This window comes from Peromyscus maniculatus, chromosome 2, assembly GCF_049852395.1.
Source record: "Peromyscus maniculatus bairdii isolate BWxNUB_F1_BW_parent chromosome 2, HU_Pman_BW_mat_3.1, whole genome shotgun sequence".
NCBI lineage: Eukaryota > Metazoa > Chordata > Mammalia > Rodentia > Cricetidae > Peromyscus > Peromyscus maniculatus.
In genome coordinates, this window is record NC_134853.1 from 136275750 (window position 1) to 136299782 (window position 24033).

Here is a 24033-nt window from a genome sequence, read left to right on the forward strand (position 1 = left end):
GTCTTTATTTGGGAGCTGGTTTGTGGCCTAAAAGAAAGCCTGCTGCATTAGCCTCAGGCAGATTTATTTTTGGACAAGGGCAGAAAGCAGCTACATTCTTTGCCAAAATATCACAAGCATGGTCTCTAGACCACATACTAATAATCTTCTCTTCTAAAACCTCTTTATCTGGGCCATGATGATCTACATTGCTCTGAACACCACTGTTTTCCACACTCCTACTAGTGTGGCTCACTGAGCCCCAGTTCCCTGTTGTCCTTCAACAGGTTATCTAGTCCAAAGTCCACATGCTACCCATCAGGGCGTGGTCAGGCCTGTCACAGTAATACCAACTTCTGTCTTAGTCTATGTTCTACTGCTGTACAGAGACCATGACCATGGCAACTTTTATAAAGGAAAGCATTTAATTAGGGCTGGCTTACAGTCCAGAGGTTTAGTTCATTATCAGCATGGCAGGGGAACATGATGGTATGCAGGCTGATGTGGTGCTGGAGAAGGAGCTGAGAGTTCTACATCTGGATCCCACCACACTGGGTGTCTTTCTCTCTCTCCACCTTTTAATTCTTTTGGTTTTTTGTTTTGTTTGTTTTCAGACAGGGTTTCTCTGTGTAGCCTTGGCTGTCCTGGAACTTGCTCTGTAGACCAGGCTGGCTTCGAACTCACAGAGATCATTTTTATTCTTTTTAAAATATTAATTTGTTATTATTGTGCAGCTTTTACGTGAGTCCTGGGCACCCAAGTTGGTTCCTCATGCTCAGCCAGGAGATACTTTACTGGTGAGCCATCTCGCTGGTCACTCCTCGGCTGTTTAAAGTGAGATTTTTCCACTTGGGGGGCACACTCTTTTACCTGCTCTCTCTCCCCTATAGTTTTACCTTTTACCTCTTTGCTTGCTCTCTCTCACCTGAATAAAAGCCCATAGACCTAGAGGTTGCCAATAAATGGCAAATGCCTTGAAAGTATTCCATCTCTTTTTTCTTCTTTTAAGATAAGCCTCAGGTAGCTCAGGCTAGCCTAGAACTCATTAAGTAGCCGAGGATGACCTTGGAACAATCAGCTTCCTCAGCCTACCTCTCCAATGCTGAGATTACAAGTTACCACTGTGCCTGTCACCTCCCATCTGCCTCTCAAGCCACCGAATCTTTGCTTACTAAAACAGCCTGGCAAAGGTCACTAGCCACTTCCTTGTTTGTGAGTCCAGTGTCATCTCTGAGATTTTATTTACCTTACTTAACCACCCGCTCTCAACACTTTCCCCTTGGCTTCCATCCTCTAGGTTCATACCCAAAGCTTTCCCCATCACTCAAATAACTGGCCTCCCTCCTTCTTCCAATCCCCAATCCAGGCTCTGCATTGTACTCAAACAACTTCCTGCTGTCTTCATGGTAAATCTAAGCCCTTGTGCTCAAAGGTACAAGACACACTGGAAAACGTATTACCATTGGCATCGTCTATCTGCAGGTTCCAAGATGAGCTCGGCATCAAATGCTGCCCTGGGCCTGTGCCTGTCCTTCCAATGTTTCCTTTGCACTAGTCTCCCCTCGGGCCAGAAAACACTTCACGTCATTTCCTGTACTTGCCTCTCTCTGTTCCCCTTCTAAACTTTTCAATTGTGGGTTCTTACCTTCCCTTTCTTCACAAGTCTTTCAAGACCCAGCTCCACAACTACCCTGTTGTCATAACTACTACTTCCCTTGGGCTCCCCCAGTCCTTACCCTTCTGAAGCATTTTTCCTCCCCATCGGATTAGAGGTGGTTCATACACGGTTCTTCCCTCTCTCCCATTAAGACCATAAGGACCAAGGCAGTGTTTCCCAACCTTCCTAATGCTGAGACAGACCCTTTAATACAGTAGTTCATCATGTTGTGGTGACCCCAGCCATAAAATTATTTCGTTGCTACTTCATAACGGCGCATTTGCTACTGTTAACATAATGCAAATATCTGCTATGAGGGGTCATGACGCACAGGTCGAGAACCCCTGGACCAATGGCAGAGCTCACTAGCGCCCAAAGATTTGTATATTGTCCAGTCTCTGACACATACAGCTAGTTGTTCAGTAAATATTTACTAAATGCAAGAAAACTGTACTAGTCTAAGCTATTTGGCCTCACTCATGGTAGGGTATTTCTTAAGTCATTACTGAAGCATTACCTGAAGACCCCTTCCCAGCCAGGCAGCCAGTCTCCCACGAGTGGGAGGACCGGTCCGCACCTGCCGCCTTACACTATTTTGTTCGTTTTTTTTTTTGCCTCCAGCCTGTGAACCGTGGCTGGTGATGGAGGTAGATGTAGTTAGATGTGCAAGTCCAGGTTCGAGAAGTCAAAGTTTTGAGATGCCCATAATACTTCAACTCTCCCATCTACTCTTACCTTCCCAGGGGGATGGGGACGCTCCAAGAGCACGGCCCTCTGACCAAGACTTGATGATATCAAGAGAGTCAGCCAATTGCTGTGGGCCAAGGACAGGAGGGGCCAAAGCGTGGTTGCTAGGGCCCAGCAAGTGGGTGCGGCGGGAAGCGCGGAGCGACTTGGTGGTTGCTAGGAGGGAGGTCACAGAACGCGGCTCGGGGATTGGGCAGCGCCAGGCGTGGGCGGGGTGTGGGCGTGGCCTGGCAGCGTCCGGCCCAGGCGAGGTGAAACTGCGGGAGTTCCGGCGGGAGGCCCGTGCTGACGGCCTGCACCTTCACCATGGCCTCGGCCGAGCTGGATTACAGCATCGAGATCCCGGATCAGCCCTGCTGGAACCAGAGTATGGAAGGGGACTCGAGAGGTTAGCCCTGCAGCGACGCCCCGCCTGCCCCGTGGCCCCGCCCTCTCGCGGCCCGCCCCCTCCGGGGTCTGCCCGGCAGGATGGAGCTTGCGGGGCGCGCAGAGCCCCGCCCCCCGCGCCCCGCCCCCCCAGTCGACTGAGGGTCTTTCTGTTCCACGCCAGGTTCTCAATGCCCGTGTTCTTGCTTCTCTTTGTGGCTGGAGGACCCTCGAGGTTCGCCCTAATTCTTTTGTTTTGGATCGGGCTTCCCATTTCTCTCCCCTCATTGCCAAGTGTGGCTAGGCCCACCCTTCATTTTCCAGAACGAATGGAGTCCCTGGGGAGTCTCTGGTCCCCAGAAAAGCCCAGGGGCTCAGCGTGCCTGGTTCTCTGCTTCCCCACAATCCTTGGCAGTGGTTAACAGAACCGAGTGTTAGGCCGGCTTGAACTCTGTCGAAATCCTATCTGCTGCGTTTAGTAATTGGATGACCTTCGGTAGAGTTTCAACTCTGAATTTCACTTTTCCCTATCTGCAAAAATGAGGAAAAATTGCTGGTTGCACAACTGAGATTATTTGTGTAAAGAACTTGGCATAGATCCTGATGGAAATGAGTTTAGTAGTTGGCATTTAGAATTAACATTGTTTACCCCCTGCATTCATATCATTAAAAAAGATGTGTGGGAGGCTTCCTAAGATTAGTAGCTTGTAAAGCAATATAAGTTGTTGGACCAGAGAATGGAATGTTGGAAACTACAGCAGAGGAGGCTTGGAACACAGGTCGGCCTCTGCCTCTGCTCTTTGGTCTGTTTGGAATAGAGTTTCCAGTCCACTGCCCCTCACTGGTCCAGCTCATCATAAAGCTTAGCTTCCTTCAGCAGCCTTCCCAGGTCCCTCTGGTCCTACTGTGTGTTCCTTGCTTGGAATTTAGAACAGGGCAGCAGCCTCTCAGCTCCCAAAGCACTGATGGCTGCCACTGTTTGTCCCTAGAGCTGGGTCATTGGCCTGTGCTATGAAAGGGCTTTTGACTTTAGCATGAGATGAAGTCTGTGAATATTGCTGTCCTTGCAGATCCATTAGCTGCAAAGGGCTGGCACTCCCTTCTGCATGGCCAGGAGGGCAGGGATGCTCTCTCTGCCCGGGTGGGTAGAGACAGTCTTGGTTTGTGTTTTCTGCCCTATCTCTTAGTAGCTCTTTGGCAAGTTTTTATTATTTATTTATTTTGGCAGGACTAGGGGCTTGAACCCAGGGCCTGATGCATGCTAAGACAAGTGTTTTACCACTATGCCATACATATTTATTTGTGTGCATACACACCATAGTGTATGTGCACAGTACAGAGGACAGTTGGTTCTCTTTTTCTGCCCTGTGGAGCTGGAGATCTAACTTGGGTCACGTGGTTTAGCAGTAAGTGCTTTTTTACCTGCTGTAGCTTCTTACCAGCTCAGCCCTCCTTCTTGACGGTGTCTCTCTGTTGTCTAGACTGACCTTGAACGTACTCTACTGCCCAAATAAGCTTGAGATTACAAATACTGTTTAATCTTTTCTAGTAGCTAGCATTCTAGGCATATGCCACCGGAACTGGCTTTGGTAGATGATGATGATGATGATGACGATGATGATGATGGAGACGGGTTCTGGGACTCATATGTATACCAGGCTGGCCTTGAACTTACAGAGCTCTTCCTGCCTCTGCCTCCCAAGTGCTGGGATTAAAGGCACGCACTGCTACTCTTGGCTTTAGCAGATCATCGAATCTTTCTGAGCCATGTATTTCTCTTGTGTCAGATAGAAATAATAACAACAACCCTCTAGGATTGTGAAGGTCCACAGGGTAGATACTGATGTGTGTGTGGAACGAAGTGGCTGCTCTGTCCATCCTTCCCCTCCCCTGTGCTTCCCCAGGCTGCTTTAGGAGGCTGGGGCTTAGAACTGGAAGACATCCGAGGCCCAGTTTACCCTGCATTCCTCTGCAGGGACTTGTGTTGTTGGCAGACGCTTCCTCCAGACACGGGGCCTCTTGGAGGGATTGTTAGAAAGCACTTCCTGTTCTTGAACCACATCAGCCTTGAGGCTCTCTCTGCTCAGTTTGGTGTTCGCTGTGTCTTCCAAGGGTTAGTTGTTGGTGCCTCGAGGGGTTCATGGACAGGCAGCTGCAGAGAGCTGTGGTTCATAGAGGGAAGGAGTGTGGAAGCAGTGGTTTCACAGTTCGGGGTATCCAATCTACAAGGTAAGCCCTCTTCCTCTCTAAGAGACAGCATTCCTACTTCCCTGAATCTCTCCTCAAAGAGGAAGTCCTCCAGGGCATTCAGTTATTTCGTCAGCTGCCCGCTCAGTGTGCAGGACCAGAGCTAAGTGGGAGGACGCAGACTGCTTCCAGAATCCCAACCCCAACACCTGCCTAAAACCCAATCTTAACCCTACAAATTCCATCCCTGAGAATAAATCCAACACAGACCCAAACCTAAAACCAACCCTAAAACTAACTTCAACACTATCTAAATGCTAACAACCCAAACCCTAAACACAACCCTGACACCAACCCTAACCCTACCTCTAACTCTAATCCTGACACTAAACCTAAGTCCAACCCTAAGACTAATTCTAACCCTGATCCTAACACTAACCCTAACCCTAGCTCCAGCCCTCACCCTAACCCTAACTCCTAGCTCCAGCCCTAAGCCTAACCCAAACCTAACCCCAACCCCAGTCCCAACCCTAACCTGTACACTGTGGTCTCTGAACTTAAGGATTCTCTTCTGGATAGAGTTTCTCTACAGGCTGGCCTGGCTGCACAGAGTGGCTCTCATCGGAAGGCCCAGGGCAGAGATTGCCCTTCCTTTTGTGGTTACTGTTTAGTGAGGAAGTGTGCAGGATGGTCAGTCATCTTTAGTTTTTGGAATTGCCTTACCCTTTCCCCGAATCGGAAATCAAATCAAAGCCACAGAGCCAGGCACTGTCGTGATTTGCCAGTTAAGTGAGCAGCTGATGCTAACTGTAACGGTGGGCTGGAGTCATTCACGCATCGTGGGGCAAGGCTGGGCAGACTGGCATGCCTAACGTGCAGTATCTTGGATTTGATCTTTCAACACCACGCTGACCCTACAAACTTCATAGAGACTTTGAAGACGGGGCTCTTACTCTTTGAGTTACCAGAAGGCCTCAAGGCAGCCACCTCAGGTGGGTTCCTTGACTTTATTGTGAGCCTTCTCTTTTGCCTGCCGGTGGCAACAGTCAAAGAGATGTAGCCATATCTTTAAACTCAGGAAGCTTTTTCTGGCACAGAAGCGGTGCTGGGTCCCCACCATCGTGAGGGGTGGGTGTTGAGGAGAGGCGCTTCCAGAGACCTGACAGGTCGTGGTGATCAGCAAAGGTGCCAAAATAAAGGCACTGGAGGAGGAGTGAGAGCAGAGTGGCCGCAGGAAGCAGGGGCCCAGGGGAGGCTTGGCAGGCTTCACTCACGGAGAGCCGAGAACCTCAAGAGGTGGCCGGGTGTGAAGGTGTATGGTGATAATCCTAACACAGAGGGGACTGAGGCTGGAGGATTGCAATTTCCAGGTTAGTCTGAGCAAGACCCTGTCTCAAAAGGAAAAGGAAAAAAGGAAAGAAGGAAGGAAGAAAGGAAGGAAGGAAGGACGGGGGAAAGGACAATTAATATTTGTAGGTATTTAAATATTTCATTTATTTAAAAACCACTGAACACACCTGGATGGTGGTGGCACACGCCTTTGATCTCAGCACTCAGGAGGCAGAGGTAGGTGGATCTCTGAGTTCGAGGCCAGCCTGGTCTACAGAGTGAGTTCCAGGACAGCCAGGGCTGCACAGAGAAACCCTGTCTCAAAAACACCAAAACAACAACCCATCGATGAATGCTTCATATATTGCATGTCATCTTTGTGCAGGGGCCGTGCTAATTCCTCTAATTGTTCCAATTTCAGTGTGTTGTTGAAGCACAGATTTTATTTATTTTTGAATTCTCATGCCTTCTCTTTCATCCATTAACAAGGCAATTGAAACCTCTTCCCGGGGCCTGCTCCATGCCTGCTTCTGTTTCGGGCCCTGCATTTGAGGGCCCTTTGCGCTGGTCACCTTCTGCTGTTGACAATGCTGTGCCCCATCCCCATGTCAGTCTTCTGGGACCTCCTTTCATTGTGTTTTTAATCCTCACTGTCACCCTGGCAGGAGGGGTACCCTTAACCGTGTTTCACAGATGACGGATGGGCGTATGGAGGGCATGAAATATCTTGCTCCAAGTAACACTTTTTCAGCCTGCGAGCCTTACTCCAGAGCTTGTGACTGTGAAGATTTCCGCTGGTGTGAGGAAGAGCTGCAGGACCCAGATACCACAGTGAGGGCTGTACACAAAGAAAGGCGTCCACTGAAGTATTTTTATTATAGCCTCAAATTGGGAGCAACATCATGTTCAATAATGGGAGATTGGTGGCCATAAATTATGAAAACATTCCATAGCTCCTCTGCAGCCCCTGAAAATGATGGTGTAAAAATATAGAAACTGACAGGGAGAGCTGGTCACGATATATTGCTGAGCGGAAGAAAGCAGATGACAAAGAGTATGATTCCGATTTTATTTGATGCTCATTTTCTACCTTTTCTGCGGTGGGCATGCAGCAAAGTAATAATCCCTTCACTTACTGAACTCTCTCTTTGAGTGGGTACATTGTGAACCTTCTGTAGTCATGATCTTGCTGAATTCTTTGCAGTAAGTATTAGCCCATTCCACAGATAGAGGGATTGGGAACTGAAGGACTTACCTTAGGTCTGTTTCATAGTCGCAGAGTTAAAGATATGGACTGATGTACAGCTTTGGATGATGTGGCTTCTTAGATGGAATGCAATTCTACTATGTTATTTCAAAGGCTAAATTTAAAATAATTTGGATTAAATGTAGGAGCAGTGAGACTCTAGAGAGGATTTCTGGGGGGTAGGGGAAATGGGGAGTCGTTTTCTTGTTTGCCTTCCTTGTGTGTGATTCTCGCTTCCCATTACAAACAGCCTGTGTCGAGTCGCCCTCTTTGTCTTCTCTACACGCCCCTGGGACACACACAACCTAATTTATGCTTTAGTTTATGACTTGAACTGCTTGCTGAACAGCAGACATATTTGTAATTCTCGTGTTCCCAGCATCCCGTTATTCCTTGACAGATGACAGGCGGCCTGGGATTGAGTTATTCTGTAGCATGCTCAAGTAGTGTCAGGGTAGAAAAGAACGCTTCTTCATTCCCAGGGGCTTCTGGGTATCCTTAACTACGCTGGCTTGGTTGCTTTGATGGGACTATCTTCCCAATTGTAGTTTTGAAATGGTATTGTAACTTTCCTTGCAAAATTGATGCTCTCTGCTTTGAAATCTTGTTTTTGGAATATCTCAGGGTCCTACACAAGACAGGCAAGCTCTAGCCCTGAGCTGCATCCCAGCCTCATATATGTTTTAGAAAATGGTTTAAAAAACATGAAGAAACAACAACAACACCAACAACTCAGGTTGGAAATTTAGCTCAGTGGTAGAGTGCTTGCCTAGCAAGTGCCAGGCCCTAGGTTTGGTCCTCAGCTCAAAAAAAAAAAAAAAAAAAACCAACAACTCTAAGCCAGCTGTGGTGGTGCACATCTGTAACCCCTCACTTAGGGAGAGAGGCAAGAGGATCAGAGTTGAAGGCATCCTCAACTAGGCAGCAAGTTCAAAGCTGTGAGACCCTGTCTCAAAAAAGAAATTGCCTTTAATTTCAGAGAGATTTGCCATTAACAGTTGGGGCTTTTGCCATGTAGAGAATGGCTGGCTGTTCATCCAGTTGATATTCTTTTGTGATAGTATTTTGCAGCTTACTTTTTCAGTTACCATTTTAAAAAATGATATTGGGATATAATTCACATATCACAAAATTCATCTTTTTAAAATGTACAATTCATTGGTTTTTAGTATATCCACAAGGTTGTGAAAACATTGGTAGGATCAAATTCTAGAAATTTTACACTGACAAGGAGATCCTGGACTCATTGGTGGTCACTCCCCGCCCTTCCTTCCCCCTGTTGACAACTGCAGATCTACCTTATGTCTCGATGGATTTGCCTTTTCTGGCTATTTTATATCAATGGAATCCTCTGACACATGACCTTTTGCTCCTTTCCCTTAGCATGGTGTTTTTTAAGGCTCATCTATGCTACAGGCTGGGTAGTACTTTATTCTTTTTTATGACTGAGTAATATTCCATTGTATGGATGTCCACCTTTCACATAGTGTGACACTTCCTGTCCTCCCCTGGCTTCCATATGTGTGTATGGGTGCCCATGTAAGGGTGCATACTACACTCATATACATATACATTCTCTCTCTCTGCTCCCACCCCCCTCTAGTGGACACACACACACACACACACACACACACACACACACACACACACACACAAACACACACACACACACCTGGGTTATTTGTTTTGGTTTTAGATTGTAAGAGTTTTAAGTATGTTCTGAATACAAGGACCATATCAGAGGTTCAGTGGTGATTCTTTCTCTGTCTCTGTCTGTCTGTCTGTCTGTCTCTCTCTCTCTTTCTGAAAGTGCCCTTTAAAGTATAGAAGTTGGGCCTGGAGAGGTTAAGAGAACTTGTTGCTTTTGCAAAAGCCTCAGGTTCCAGATCTTCCACCCACCTGGAGGCTCATAGTCACCTTGATCTAGTTCCAGAGCCTTCTTCTGGCCTCAGCACCAGGCACACACACAGTGCACATGCATACATGCAGGCAAAACATTCACACTCATAAAATAAAATTAAATAAAAGTGCAGATGTTGAAATTTTAGCTTATCTGTTTTGTTTGTTCCCTGTGATGTTGGTGTCACGGCCCAAAACTATTGCTCAGTTGAGTTCATAAGATATTCTCCTTTCCAGAAGAATCGATTTTATGTGTGTTGGTGTTTTGCCTACACCGTGTTTGTCTGTGCACCAGGTGCATGCCTGATGCCCACAGAGGTCAGGAGAGGGGACACTGGATCCCCTTGAACTGGAGTTGCAGATGGTTGTGAGCTGCCGTGTGGTTGCTGGGACTTGAACTCAGGTCCTCTAGAAAAGCAGACAGTGCTCTTAACCACTAAGCCACCTCTCCAGCCCCTAGTTTTAATTCTTATATTGAGGTTTGTGACCTACGGAAATTTCATGTTTCAAAATTATAGTGAACCCGCTTTATTTTTCTTGCTGTGTAGATCAGGCTGGCCTAGAACTCTCAACCTCCAGAATGCTAGAATTAGAAGCCTGTGACACTACTCCAAGCCTGTGGCTTTCGCCCTGTCATTTCCTTCTCCTGGCTTTTTTTTTTTTTTTTTTTTTGAGACAGGGTTGTCCTGGAATTCTCTCGGTAGACCAGACTAGCCTCGAACTCACAGAGATCCATCCACCTGTCTCTGCCTCCTGAGTGCTGGGACTAAAGGCGTGCGCCACTGCCGCCCGGCTTCTCCCGGTCTTGTTTTCCCGCACTGCCCTGGTTGAGACCTTCACCACCCTTGTCTGCCGTGGCAGTCTCGCTTCTTCAGCAAACACTGGCGGTGCAGTACGAGGAGAGCATGCTGCTGTCGTCGGAGGGGGCACCTGACTAGTCTGATGATCGGGGTGGGGTGAGTTGCCCTGCGGGCCAGCCATGATGCTGTCTACCGGGCATGTGATGATAAATGTGGTAGATGTCACTTGCTGCATTGCGGAACCTGCTGGTTAAGGGGAGAGTGACCGCCGTTCAACAGTGGTGGGAGGCTACAGTAATCAGGAGCAGACTGGATCATGCCACTTTGCCATTCCAGAATTTTCACTCACTCTTTATTGCGGTGGAATCAAGCCTAGTTCATGGACTCAGGCTCCCAGCACCAGGACGGCTTATCACAGCCCTGCCCTGCCCATGCCCTCTGTCTACCCTGCATGCCCCACTGGGCCTTTGAGGCCACGGTAGGGAACATGACTTCCTCTGACAGACTTTTCTTGGTCACTGTCACTCTCTAAGCCATATTTGAAAGATGCTTTTATAGAATTTTCATGTACAGAATCCAAAGGGACAGCTATGGGTAAAGCCTAGTGCTAAAATGCTCGCCTACCATGCGCATGGCCCTGGGTACCAGCACCACAAAGAAATAAAAGCAAATGTGAATTACAGAGGGCCAGTGGGCACTCCCCTGACCTGGTGAAGAGCATGTGGGGTACAGACGCTGGAGAGTAGAGACTAGTTCTTGGAGGGAGTGCTTTGGCTCTGGGAGTGGGCAGGATGTCCAGGGCACTGGTGTCTTCATAGAGATGAACATCTTGAGAATCGTTTATTAAGGGACCTAACAGATCTCAGCCCAGAGCTGAGCAGAGATCCAGATCCCAGTGTTGGAAGGACAGTTTGGAAGCGCTGCAGAGCCTGCTCAAATCTCTTGTTTAGAAATGCCCATTCTGTGTTTGTGAGGGGCTGGTCTTGTCATGTGGCCACTGGTGGCTATGAAATCCAGTGGCTCACCTCAGAGAGTCATCCGGTGGGAAGAGGTAGCTGATGGTTAACCCAGGTTAAGCCAGAGCTTTGTGGTGGGCAAGGCTGGGCTGGTCCCCACCCACATAGTGCAGGTCCTGAGGTGCCACCCTGGCAGAAGATGGAGCAGGCACAGGGATAAGAAAGGCTGTGACTGTTTGGAGCCACCTGAGTTAGTAGAGCCCGGAAAGGATAGCGAGTGTCAGCGAGGGACTGGGGGTCTGGCGGCTTCTGTTCCATCTGGCCTAGAGCCCTGCGGGTGCGGGCAGTTAATCTCTGAAGGCCAGAGTCGCCGCTGCTGGAGAGCAGGAACATTGAACTTTTCAATCACATTAATTTCCACAGGAAATTGTTGTCTTCCTTTTGTCCAAAGGTTAGTGATTTATATTTACCATCTTCTTAACTAGCCTTGAAATTTACTGTTGCCGGGTCACCACCAGCATCCATAAATTTCAGGTGTCGGCTGAGCCATAGCCAAGTGGCTTGGTCCTTGGAAGGGTACGCACCAGCCCCTTTTTAGAGGTCGGCTGTCTAGCTACAGACAGTCCTTGTGCAGATGTCCCACAGAGGGGTGGCACTCACCTTGCGGGGGGCGGGGGGAGGGATGAGGTAGGTGGGACATGGTTTTAGGGAGGCCTCTTCAGACAGGCATGGTGCAGGCAGCTTGTGCTCTTATCACTGAAGGAAGCATGCTTCCAGCTGTGGATGGGGCTAACCCCAGGGCTGCTCAGGGCGGGGAGCCGGGACTACACAGTGTCCCTGCATCCTGGTGTTACGGGGCTAAACTTCCGTGAGTACAGGCCACAGTAGACTCTTGACAGCAGGGGAGATGTGGCCAGTCAGCCTCCTGTCCCTGCTTAAGCTGTTTTACCCAGGTCTTTTGTTTTGTTATTTTATTTTTATTTTTTTTGAGATGGGTGTCTCATGTACCACACGCTGCTCTTGAGCCTTGACGTTACTTTGTAGCTGAGGACCAGCTTGAACTTTTGATCTTCCATCCTCTGAGAGCAAGGATTATAGAGGTGTACAACCACGCCATGTGGTTCCGTAGGTGAAACCCAGGTCCTTGAGCATGCTAGGCAAGCACTCTAAAGATCTTTTCCCTCCATCTCTATAGATTAGAACAGAGGCTGCCAAACTTTTTCTGTAAAGAGACAGCAATAGTTAAGGCTTTGAGGGCCAACGATCTCCTTTGTAACCACTCACCTGTACTGTTTTCATGGGAGGTAGCTATAGACAATAGATAAGTTGGGTAAGAATGGCTATGTTCCAATGTAACTCATTTATCTGTCCGTCCGTCTGTCCATCCGTCCGTCCATCCATCCGTCCGTCCATCCATCTATCTTATCTATTTTTTAGGCAGAGTCTCATGTTGCAAAGGCTAGTCTCAAACTCACTATGTAGGCAAAGGTGACCTTGAACTCCTGATCCTTTCTGATTCCTCTCCCAAGTGCTGAGGTATCGGGCATGTACTGCCATGCTGGGTTTATGGTGCTGGGATTGAACTCACAGCCTTACACGTGTTAGGCCAGCGTCTGTTAAATGAGCTACATTTCCAGACCCTAATAAAACTCTGTGCCCTGCCCATGCACGATCATGGGATAGAGAGTGAACCCACAGCTTTATCCGTGCGGGGCAAGCTGTTTGCCACTGACCTACAGTTCTAGACATCAAATGAGGCTTTTTGTAAGTTTACAGATTTGTTTGTTTGTTTGTTTGTCTTGTTTTTTCGAGACAGGGTTTCTCTGCATAGCTCTGGCTGTCCTGGATCTCGCTTTGTAGACAAGGCTGGCCTCGAACTCACAGAGATTCACCTGCCTCTGCCTCCCGAGTGCTAGGATTAAAAGGCGTGTGCCACCACCGCCCACTATTTATTTGTTTTTAGCTAGGATCTCTCTCTATAGCTTTGGCTGTCCTGGAATTCACTATGTAGACCAGGCTAGCCTCAACTCCCAAAGATCCATGTGCTTCTGTCTCTTGAGTGTTGGGATTAAAGGCATGTGCCACCATGCCCAGCTATATACACAGAAAATTTATTTATTTATTTATTTATTTATTTATTTATTTATTTATTCATTCATTCATTCATTCATTTAGGTTGTTTGAGACAGGGTTTCTCTGTGTAGCTTTGGAGCCTGTCCTGGAACTCACTCTGTAGCCCCAGACTGGCCTCGAACTCACAGAGATCCCCCTGCCTCTGCCTCCCTAGTGCTGGGATTAAAGGCATGTGCCACCACTGCCTGGCTATACACAGAAATTTAAGTTCATATAAGTTTATTGTGACTTTTTAAAGGCTGTGGTTTCATATGTAGCCCAGGCTGCTCTCTCCTATTCAGTCCTCCTGCCTCAGCTCCCTGAGTGCTAGATTATAGGTGCGTGTGTCACCATATTAATTTTTTTCTAACCATTTAAAAATGTAAAAGTGTGGGGGCTTGGCATGGTGGTGCATGCCTTTAATATCAGGAAGCAGAAGCATATGGATTTTTGTGAGTTCAAGGCCAGCAAAGAAAAAAAGAAGTAAAAGCCTGGGCTTCAGGCAGCTCAGTGGTAGAGCACCGTGGAGCCCAGAGTTTGATCCCCAGCAAAGTAAAACAAACAACAACATCAAACAAAAAACAAACCATTTCTGGAGCTGGGAAGGTGGCTCATGGGTAAAGCGCCTCCTGTTCAAGGCTGAGCACTGAGTTCATATTCCCAGTAGCACTATCAAAACAAAACAAAACAAAAAATAAGGCAGCTCACATCTGGGACCCCAGTGTTGAGGGAGGCTAAGCAGGTGGAGCCTGGAGCTCATTGGCTGGCCAGCCTAGAGTGAGCTCCAAGTTCATGGGAAGACTGTCTCCACAAAGCAGGTGGAGAATGGCTGGGAAGGATACCCAGAGTTGACCTCTGGCATCCACAGTGCACGCACACACCACATGGCCAAGGGCCCACACCACACACACCTGCACCACTTTAGCTCATCGGCTATAGAAAACAGCCGGTTGGCGAGCTGGCTCTGTGGTTAAGGCATCCGCTACCAAGCCTCATGACTTGAGTTACCCCAGGAGCCACGTGATGGAAGGGGAACCAACTCCAAGTTATTCTCTGACCTCCAGATACTCGCACCTTGGCACCTGTGGCCCTTTCCACACAAAGAAATAAATGTAATTATTTAAAATGAAAGAAAATCGGTCTGATTTAGCCCATAGGTCATGGTTCCCTGGGCTGGAAGGTGCTATTGTCTGGAAAGAGCATTCGCTTTATTTTCTTGGGAGTTGAGTTACTAAAATGTGGTGTCCTCCTGTAGATTTTTCCAGTGAAGCCATGGTGCCTCCACAGAGGTCCACGAAAAGGCAGTTGGCCAGAGGGATGGGGGCAGGAGCCACAGGAAACGGGGCCACCTCTTGGTTTCTGCCCACAGCTCTAAATTGGTCAGAACCCCAATCCTGCCTCGGGTGCTGACAGTTCCCGTCTGTTTTTCAGAGAACCCCAGCCAAGATGGGAAGGAGGCCAGGAAGCGACTTCCTGTGGTGATTCTCTTGGGCTGGGGTGGCTGCAGAGACAAGAACCTGGCCAAGTACAGTGCCATCTACCATAAGAGGGTGAGTGTCGTGTGCAGGTGCTTGCCCCGGCTGTGGGCCTCCGCTACTCTTGGCCGCTTTGTGGGGAACTGGAGGCCTGGCTGCTTCACCTTTGGGCTCGAGCAAAGGTCGAGCACCTGTGTGGTAGCCCTAGAGCCGTGCCAAAGGCCTGTGGGGAGACAGTGGGCTCCTGGCACTCTGGCAGGCTTATACCATGCCCTCAGTGGCTGCTTCAGTCCGCTGACCTGCTTCTTCCCCCGAGGCCTTGATGTGTTCCCTGGTTGTAAAGTAAGCCCACGCCCCACGCCCCACACCCTGGACCGTGCCTCTTTGGATGGGACCCCCTCCCTTTCTGACCAGGTGAGCTCAGGACTGACAGACAGCACCTCCCCCTTTCCATTCCCAGGATCACAGGGTTTCTCGGAGAAGAGTCACACTTCTTAGGCCGCTCAGAAATTTGGATGTGGAGGTTGTGGTAACCAGCAAGGTCCCAGGAGGGCCTGAGTACAGTGTGGAAAACCCCCTTTTACATGTTTAGTCAGATCTCCTCAAAGCAGCCTTCGGCAGAGGGTACAAATCAAGGAGACAAAGTGTATGTGTTTAGAGGCGACACCAGGGCCTTGTCCTCAGAGAATTGATGGCGCTGTAAAGCTAGGTTTGCCATTAAGAAAGCCCACTGAAGCCTGGAGGCAATGGCACACACCTTTAAGCCCAGCACTCGGGAGGCAGAGGCAGGCGAATCTCTAAGTCCAACCTGGTCTACAGAGCCGTTCCAGGACAGCCAGGGTTACACAGAGAAACCTTGCCTCAAAAAACCACACGTTAAAAAAGAGAGAGAAAGCAAGCAAGAAAGCCGTTTGCTGCAGAGTGTGGGGAGGGGGGATTGGAAACTGGCACTGGATGGCAGAAGTAGTTTAGAGGGGGGGGGTCTCAATGACTCGGGGGCAGAGGAGCCTGGGGCCCGGGGATGGACTGTGGAGCTCTGGGAAGAAGAAGGGTAGGTTACCCGTCGATCGGGAGTAAGATAAGGAGGCGTAGGGTCATGCCAGGGTCCAGGCTGGGGCCTTTTCAGGGTAGAGTTGTGTTTTTGAGACAGGAACAGGAAGAGAATCCATAGGTTCTAGGGGATGAGACACCAGGGGTGTGAGGAGATGGAAGCACTCGTTTAGGGAAGCAACGAGGAACCCGGACTTAATGAAGAGACTTCACAGGGAAAGGGGAGGGGATGGCCAAGAAAACCCCGGAGGGCATGCCCGCCCACAGACGGGAGGCTGCCTTTGGCAGTGAGGCTGTTAATGTGGGCAGAAGGCGTGAGGAAGACAGTGGGGGGTGGAAGGTCCTAGGGAAGACAGGCGCTGAGGTGGTAGGGACAGCCTCGGAGAGGAAGGCCTGCCTTACCCCGGTGAAGAGAAGACGGCCGTGAAGAAAGAGTTTTCCAGTCTAAAACTCCAGTTTTTTTTTATTCGAGAGAAAATAGCGCTACTTTATTCTGCCATCTAGAGACTGCCCCCGCTTACCCCGTAAGGGTTGCGTCCTTGTAGGTTTTCTCTGTATACCTTTTGTATACGTAGGTTCTAGTTAGTTACTGTGTGCAGCCTGCTTTTTTAGACTCCGTCTGTCCTGTTAGTAAGTTTTCACTGCATGTCTTTTCCAGTCTGTGTCTGGAGACCCAAGTAGCATGTTCCCAAAGCATCTTCTACAGCTGATTTGTCCAACTTGGAGTCCAATACAGGGTCACACACTGCAGTTAATTCTTTTGTTCCTTAACTCTATATTCTTCCTGTGATTTAAAAAACCCTAACTTTGGCTGCTTTGGGGGAGGTGGGAGGGAGCTCAGAAGCCTCTCTCAGGCGTAACCATTTGGGAATAGGGGTGGCCTTCAGCAACCCCATTCAGAGTTTTTAGTGCCTCCGTGACTGGAAGCTCAGGCGTCTGTGGCTGGTGGCCATGGCTGGCCTTTCCTGTTTGGCTGTCGTCAGAGAACTATGCCCATACACTTCTCTCCGTGTTATTACTGTGAGGATTCACTTTGTGCCAGGTACCATCTTTGTCTCTTGAGATGCATTTTTTTTTAATTTAACTTCTACCATAACCTTTAGAGGTGGGTGTCATCCCAATTATAGATGGGAACACAGACAGAGAAAGGGGAAGTAAATTACTCTTTGCCCAGACAGTTAGTAAATGGCGGGGCCAAGAATTAAGTACAGACCTGTCTGACCCCAGAGCCTGCCCAGTCCGATGTCCCTGACAGAGAGGCTCCTTGTCTCCAGAACAAATTAATAAGAGGGGTAAAGGCCCAGACAGGGTAGCGTCTGATGCCTTCTCCACCTGGCCTTCAAGGGGACCTGTCCAGAGGTTAAAAGTACACTTGACACACGCGGGAAGGGTATGGGAGCTGAAAGTGAGCTTGGGCCTAGATTTTTGGATTTAAGAGCGACAATGACTTCTGAATTTGGAATTTCTTTCATTGTTTTGTTTCTCCCTCCCTCCCTCCCTTTCCTTCTCCCTCTCCTTCCCCGCTTCCCTCCCTCTCTGGTTTGGAATTTGAAGGTGAGTGTGAGGAATGATCCTAATTCCAGGAACCAGCTATAACTAAAGGTCAGACCCCCAAACCAGACAGTGTGGACTCTTGTTTTCAGGGCGCTGTAGCAGGGACGGGGACAGGACTGCCGTGCAGAGCTGGCTCCGGCTCAGAGGCGCCCTCTGGTGGTTAAGACTGGGGCCTGCATGCCGTCCCGTCTGTCTCAGGGGGTTGTAAAGTAGCCCGGTGTATCCAAGTCCCAAGGCTTTGCAAGGTCTGGGGAAGGGTTGGTCAGGAGGACAGAGGGAACCAGAGGGAAGAGACTTTCTTCTGGTTGGATCAGATGTCTCCAAAACATGCCATCAGCTCCAGGCTTCAAATACCATCCCACGCTCAGGAGGCATGAACAGCATGCAGCAGCGTGTTCAAAAGCAGGCCTTGAGCACGCCTTTAATCCCAGCACTCGGGAGGCAGAGGTAGGAAGATCTTTTGTGAGTTCGAGGCCAGCCTGATCTACAGAGCGAGTCCCAGTATAGCCAGGGCTACACAGAGAAACCCCGTCTCAAAAAACAAAACAAAACAACACAAAAACAAAAACAAACAACCCCACCCCCAATAACGAAACAACAGGCTTTGAATGTTCCTGTACTGCAGCTGGTGAGCTAGCTGCAACACAGCTGTGGAAATGAGAGCCCCTGGGCTCCTTTGACGAACCTGCACCCACCACCCCACCGTGTCCCTGGGACTGACCTGGGTCCTCTCGTCTCTCCAGGGCTGCATTGTGATCCGATACACGGCCCCCTGGCACATGGTCTTCTTCTCTGAGTCCTTGGGCATCCCATCACTTCGTGTGATGGCCCAGAAGCTGCTCGAGCTCCTGTTTGACTACGAGATTGAGCGGGAGCCTCTGCTCTTCCATGTCTTCAGCAACGCTGGCGTCATGCTCTATCGCTATGTGCTAGAGCTCCTACAGACCCATCAGCGCTTCGGCCACCTGCAGGTCGTGGGCACCATCTTTGACAGTGGTCCCGGTGATAGCAACCTGGTAGGGGCCCTGAGGGCCCTGGCAACCATCCTGGAGCGCCGGCCCGCTGTGCTGCGCCTGTTGCTCGTGGTGGCCTTTGCCCTGGTGGTAGTCCTGTTCCACTTCCTGCTGGCTCCGTTCACTGCCCTCTTCCACACCCACTTCTATGACAGGCTGCAGGACTCGGGCTCCCACTGGCCTGAGCTCTACCTCTACTCCAGAGCGGATCGGGTGGTCTCAGCCAGGGATGTGGAGCGCATGGTGGAGGCACGCCTGGCTCACCAGGTCCTGGTGCGCTCGGTGGACTTTGTGTCGTCTGCACATGTCAGCCACCTCCGTGACTATCCTACTTACTATACAAGTCTGTGTGTTGACTTCATGCATAACTGTGTCCAGGGCTGACCAGAAATAAACGCCGGGAACATCCCTTCAACCTACATCTGTCCTGGGGGACTGCTACCCCGGCTGCTCCCACAGATCCAGGGGTGGGAGTGCCAGGGCAAGTTTCTGTGGGGCAGCCTTGCAGTTATTTGGACAAGTACAATGTTCTTATGGTGTTCGGCCTATAAAAGGTTAACAGCGTGTGTGTGTGTGTGTGTGTGTGTGTGTGTGTGTGTGTGTGTGTGTGTGTGTTAGGTGAATGGCTTGAGGCTAAACCCCAGAATTGTTTTGAAAAAAAAAAAAAAGTGGTGGCGGAGGAGCTGGTTCAGTTGGTAAAGTGCTGGTTGTATAATCACGAGTTCAAACCCAGAACTCACATTTTTTAAGAAAAGCCAGGCATGGTGGCACACGCTTAAAATCTGGGGAGGTGAGATGGTCAGGTTCCTGGAGGCTTACTGGCAACTACCTACCCTACCGTTGAGCCCCAGGCCAGCGAGAGGACCTGTCTCACAAAGCAAGGTGAGTGGTACCCGAGGAATTATACCCTAGGTGGACCTCGGCCTCCACATGCATTTGCACACAGTGTAGCTGCACACACATAAACACACACCCAGATTGTGGTAAGAACCCTTCACATGGGACCTCTCAACAAAGTTCCAGGTGTTTAGTCAGTTACCCGGTTGTTAACTGTGGGAGCACAGTCCCTATGCAGACAGCTTTGTCTAGCAGATCCCCGGTCTAAGGTACTTTGCATGATCTAGAACTTTATCATCTTGGATAACTGAAGCTTTATGCTTGTTCCCAGAATTGAGTTTAGGGGTGTGTGTGTGTGTGTGTGTGTGTGTGTGTGTGTGTGTGTGTGTGTGATGTAGCCCAGGCTGCCTCAATTTCCTTATATAGCTGAGGATGACTTTGAACTCCTGATCTTCCTGTCTCCACCTCCCAGGTACTGGGATTACAGGCATATGCCATCATTCCTGGCTTGAATTTTGAGTTCCTGAATGGAAGGAGAGAAGCTGGGGAGCAGGGCTGTGATCTCCCTCTGGAAGGACAAAGCTCCACATTAAGCACTGTCCCTAACTGGTCTGTCACTCAGAGAGGTTGTCTCTGACCTCGTGGTCTGGTAATCTAAGACAGACACCAGATGAGGTCTCAATATTTGAGTATTTGGGGCCTGCTTGGTGCCACACACTTTGTTAGGGAGCCATTGAATCTGAGAAATGTAGTGATATATTGTGTACCCTAATAAAGCTTGCCTGAGGATTAGAGGGCAGAGCCAGCCACTAGATTAGACATAGAGGCCAGGCAGTGGTGGCACACACCTTTAATCCTACTACTCTGGGGGCAGAGAGCCATCTGGATCTCTGTGAGTTCAAGGCCACCCTGGACTACATGAGATTGACTCAGTCTACGAGAGAAAACAGAGCCAGGCAGTGGTGGCACACACCTTTAATCCCAGTACTGGGAAGCACACACGCCTTTAATCCCAGGAAGTGATATCTGGGTGGAGAAGGGTATATAAGTCTGAGGAGACAGGAATTAAAGGCTCTTTTTGGCTGAGGCCTTTTGGGTGAGGACTCAGGTTTTCAGTCTGAGAATTTGTGGAAATAGGATTGGCTGAGGAATTGATAAGGTGAGGTTGGCTGTGGTTGGCTCTGCTTCTCTGATCTTTCAGCTTTCACCCCAACATCTGGTACTGGGTTTTTTTTTAATTAATAAGACCTTTTAGCAATTCGTGTTCCATATGGCGTCCAACTTTTGGGGCACGAATTCACGAAAAGAGCCACTTGCCTGTGGCTCAGGCCCGACCTGCAGGTATCTGGAATTTCCATCCCACCTGGGCAAGAGTCCTTCCCCTGCTGGCTAAGTTTCTGTTGCAGCTTCTCTGCAGCAAACTCCCCAGGCTCAGGCTCCAAACATGCTGGAATTAGCTGCTTTTGCAAGCTCCCCTGTACAAACAACAGCCTCTAGTTTCTTCCCTTTGGCTCTCTCTGGGCCCTATCCTCAGGCTGCTGCCACACTATTATCTGAATCATTGTCAGAAGATTTGGTGAGTCAATTAAGATTTCTTAAAGGGAGGAATTAGTTAAAATTTTTCCCGTATTAAAAAATGGGAAACATTTTTACAATGGAAGGCATTTGGTGTCTGTTTGATTATACATTAAATGGTCTGAAAATGGAACAGTTAAATGAGAGGATAATTAACGATGCAATAGATGTAATGTCAATTATAAATACTATTTGATCATTTTTTAATCATTAAAAAATTGGTTAATATGAGTGCCAAGATAAAAGTTTTATAAAAACTTGTTAAAACAGACTATAGATATATTTAGACCCAGACAAGAATTTCAAGGAGAACCAATCTCAACATTGCATTATAAGGTAACAGAGAAACAGCCTAAGGCTTTCAAATAGCAATCTTAATCTATCCAGTAACCTTATAGGAACTACCGAGTGAGAAATATCCTCAAGGCTGTGTAAGAGCTGACTGGACTCCTGTGCAAATGTTAGATTTGAAAAGATTCAAAGAAGCAATAGTCCCATATGGCATCCACTCATCTTTCATGAAGCAGATGTTAAACTTGTAATAGAATTACCCCTCAAGACTGGAGAGATTTGGTTACAGCCATCTTAGAGGCTGGTCCACAATTACAATGGAAGACTTGGTTGGAAAGATGAGGCTAAGACCATTGAACAATGGAGTAGGGCTAGAGGTCTTGAAATTTCCCAAGATCAACTTCTTAGAGAAGGTGATTATGCTGATATACAAAGACAATCTTTATATGATGACCACACCCTAACTTTATGTTGCATGGCAGCTTTGAATGCTTGTGACAGTACTGAAGTAGGAAAGAAAATTGAGTCATTTACTAAAGTTATACAGGGCACAAAAGAAACCTTCACTGATTTCTTACAAAGACTAATTTCAGCAGTAAATAGAATGATATTCAATTCAGAAGCTAGACAGATAATAATTGAATCTCTGCCTTTTGAAAATGCTAATACACAATGCAAAAGGGTAACTAGGCCATTAAAGGCAAGATCAGCACCATTGGAGGAATGGATCTGAGATACAATTAATTTTGAATCTCATGACCATGATGATGTTTGGATAGAAGAGGTGATTTCCAGAGGTTTGAAGAAAAATAGTAATGTCAGGTGTTTCAATTGCAATAAACAAGGTCACCTAAAAAGGGATTGTAAACAGGGTGGTCCTAGAAACAAATTTTTCTCAAGGAATAATTCCAACAGAATGTTCCTCCCTTCTGGATTATGCAGAAGGTATGGCAAAGGTAAACAGTGGACTAACACATGTAGAGCAACAAGAGACAGACAAGGTAATCCTTTTCCTTTGCTGTCAGGGTACTACCTGAGGGGCTTCTCACAGTCTCCCAAGACAAATTTGGTTCAGTCCTTTCCTGTCACCCTGGAAGGAACTCCTTCCCAGAGCAATTAAAGAACTTAATGCCTATTGTAAAAAACCATACTACTCTGAGTGATAGAACAGCTATAGAAGAGAGAACAAAAAATTCGGGAGAAACCATAAAGTGAATTTTTTGGCAAACTTCTATAAATGAACAAAGACCAAAATTAAAACAGGGATGTTCTCATGGAAGGTCTTGTAGACACAGGTGGGGATGTAACAATAATTGCACCAGAATCTTGGCATCCAAATTGACTCTTCAGGAGGTAAATGTTCAGCTTTTAGGGACTGGAACATTATCTGAAGTGAAGCAGAGCATGAGATGGGTCAAATGTATATGGCCAGAAGGACAGAGAGGAAAATTAAAGCCATATGTGGCTAATATAGCTATTGTTACAACAATGAAATACCCAGATTAACGTTCCTCCAATCTCAGAAACTAGCATATGCTTCTGAGAAAAATGTTAGAAGATATTATAAAGAACAGCCACCAACCATCCAGATTGTACAAGAACAGCACAACAGCTACTGATCTTTCAAAGACACCAACAGCCCTACCTTTAATATGGTTAACAGACAAGCCTGCGTGGGTTCAGCAATGGCCTTTAACAACAGAGAAACTGCAGGTCTCAGAACAGCTGGTACGAGAGCAGTTAAGTGCTCAGCATATTGAAGAATCAACCAGCCCTTGGAATTCTCCTGTATTTGTTATTAAAAAGAAATCTGATAAATGGAGAATGGTAACAGACCTAAGAGCTATTAAAGGTAATTCAGCCAATGGGCTCTCTACAGTCTGGAATTCCTTTGCCTACTCTGTTACCTATATGGCCTCTTTAGTTAATGATTTAAAAGACTGTTTCTTCTCAATACCCTTACAAGAAGAAGACAGAGAAAAATTTGCCTTCATGGCGCCTACTTGAACTAATTCTTAGCCTGTTAAGAGATATCAATGGAAGGTTCTCCCACAGGGAATGTTAAATAGTCCAACCCTGTGCCAATATTTTGTATGACAGCCATTGGAAGTAATACATAAACAATTTCCTTAATCTACAGTTTACCATTACATGGATGACATTTTACTAGCTGATTCAAATATAGATACTTTAGAAAGAATGTTTGAAGAAGTAAAGAAAATTTTGCCTTGTTGGGGATTACAAATTGCTCCTGAAAAGATACAAAGAGGAAATTCTATTAATTATTTAGGATATAAAATAGTTCTACAAAAAATTAGACCTCAAAAGGTGCAAATTAGGAGATCAATTATGGACTCTTAATGACTTTCAAAGATTATTAGGATACATTTCCAATCTACGAACCACTATTGGTGTAAAAAATGATGAACTGAGTAATTTATTCAAAACCTTAGAGGGTGACAAGGACTTAAATAGTCCAAGAGAATTATCAGCTGAAGCTGAGAGAGAATTGGCTTTGGTGGAAAAGAAAATACAGAATGCACATGTGGATCATTTGGATCCAAAGCCTGATTGCATTTTGATTATTTTACCCTCTAAGCATTCTCCTACAGGAATTTTAATGCAGAGGGAAGATATTATATTATTATATTGGAATGGATATTTCTTTCTTTTTTCCCTTCCTTCCTTCCTTCCTTCCTTCCTTCCTTCCTTCTCTCTCGCTCTCGCTCTCGCTCTCGCTCTCCTCTCTCTCTTTTGAGACAGGTTTTCTCTGTGTAGCTTTGCACCTTTCCTGGAACTCACTCTGTAGCCCAGGTTGGTCTCATACTCACAGAGATCCGCCTGCCTCTGCCTCCCAAGTGCTGGGATTAAAGGTGTGAGCCACCACCGCCCAGCTGGAATGGATATTTCTACCAAATAAACAGAGTGAAAAACTAAAAATTTGTGTGGAAAAGATCTCT

The 24033-nt window shown here is 47.6% G+C and overlaps 2 protein-coding genes across 7 annotated transcripts in view; one reads left to right on the top strand and one right to left on the bottom strand.

Moving 5' to 3' along the window:
• Armh1 (armadillo like helical domain containing 1) overlaps nt 1-2747 on the bottom strand; it is a 43834-nt gene extending 41087 nt beyond the window's left edge. For 2 of the 4 annotated variants that reach the window (XM_076564866.1, XM_076564865.1), the window contains exon 1: nt 2372-2635. The gene's annotated coding sequence lies outside the window, so the exon portion shown is untranslated. Of the gene's footprint in view, nt 1-2371 lie in introns of all 4 variants that reach the window. The other 2 variants (XR_013049296.1, XM_076564864.1) reach the window with 2 other exon arrangements.
• On the top strand, nt 2603-18932 carry Tmem53 (transmembrane protein 53). Of its 3 annotated transcripts, none has more exons than XM_076564867.1 (3): nt 2603-2750; nt 14710-14828; nt 18101-18932. In XM_076564867.1, the coding sequence occupies exons 1-3, from the start codon at nt 2690-2692 to the stop codon at nt 18752-18754; spliced, it is 834 nt and encodes a 277-aa protein (XP_076420982.1). In that variant the 5' UTR covers nt 2603-2689; the 3' UTR covers nt 18755-18932. The 3 variants fall into 3 exon arrangements, with proteins under 3 accessions (XP_076420982.1, XP_042127627.1, XP_076420983.1); XM_042271693.2 differs by having other exon boundaries at nt 2640-2771; XM_076564868.1 differs by lacking the exon at nt 2603-2750 and adding an exon at nt 11094-11617.
• The last annotated feature ends 5101 nt before the right edge of the window (nt 18933-24033 follow it).

Coding starts and splice junctions, on each gene's coding strand:
- Tmem53 (XM_042271693.2), top strand. CDS start 2,690: ATGGCCTCGGCCGAGCTGGATTACAGCATCGAGATCCCGGATCAGCCC. Junction 2,772..14,709: donor TATGGAAGGGGACTCGAGAG/GTTAGCCCTGCA, acceptor TCTGTTTTTCAG/AGAACCCCAGCCAAGATGGG. Junction 14,829..18,100: donor GTGCCATCTACCATAAGAGG/GTGAGTGTCGTG, acceptor TCGTCTCTCCAG/GGCTGCATTGTGATCCGATA.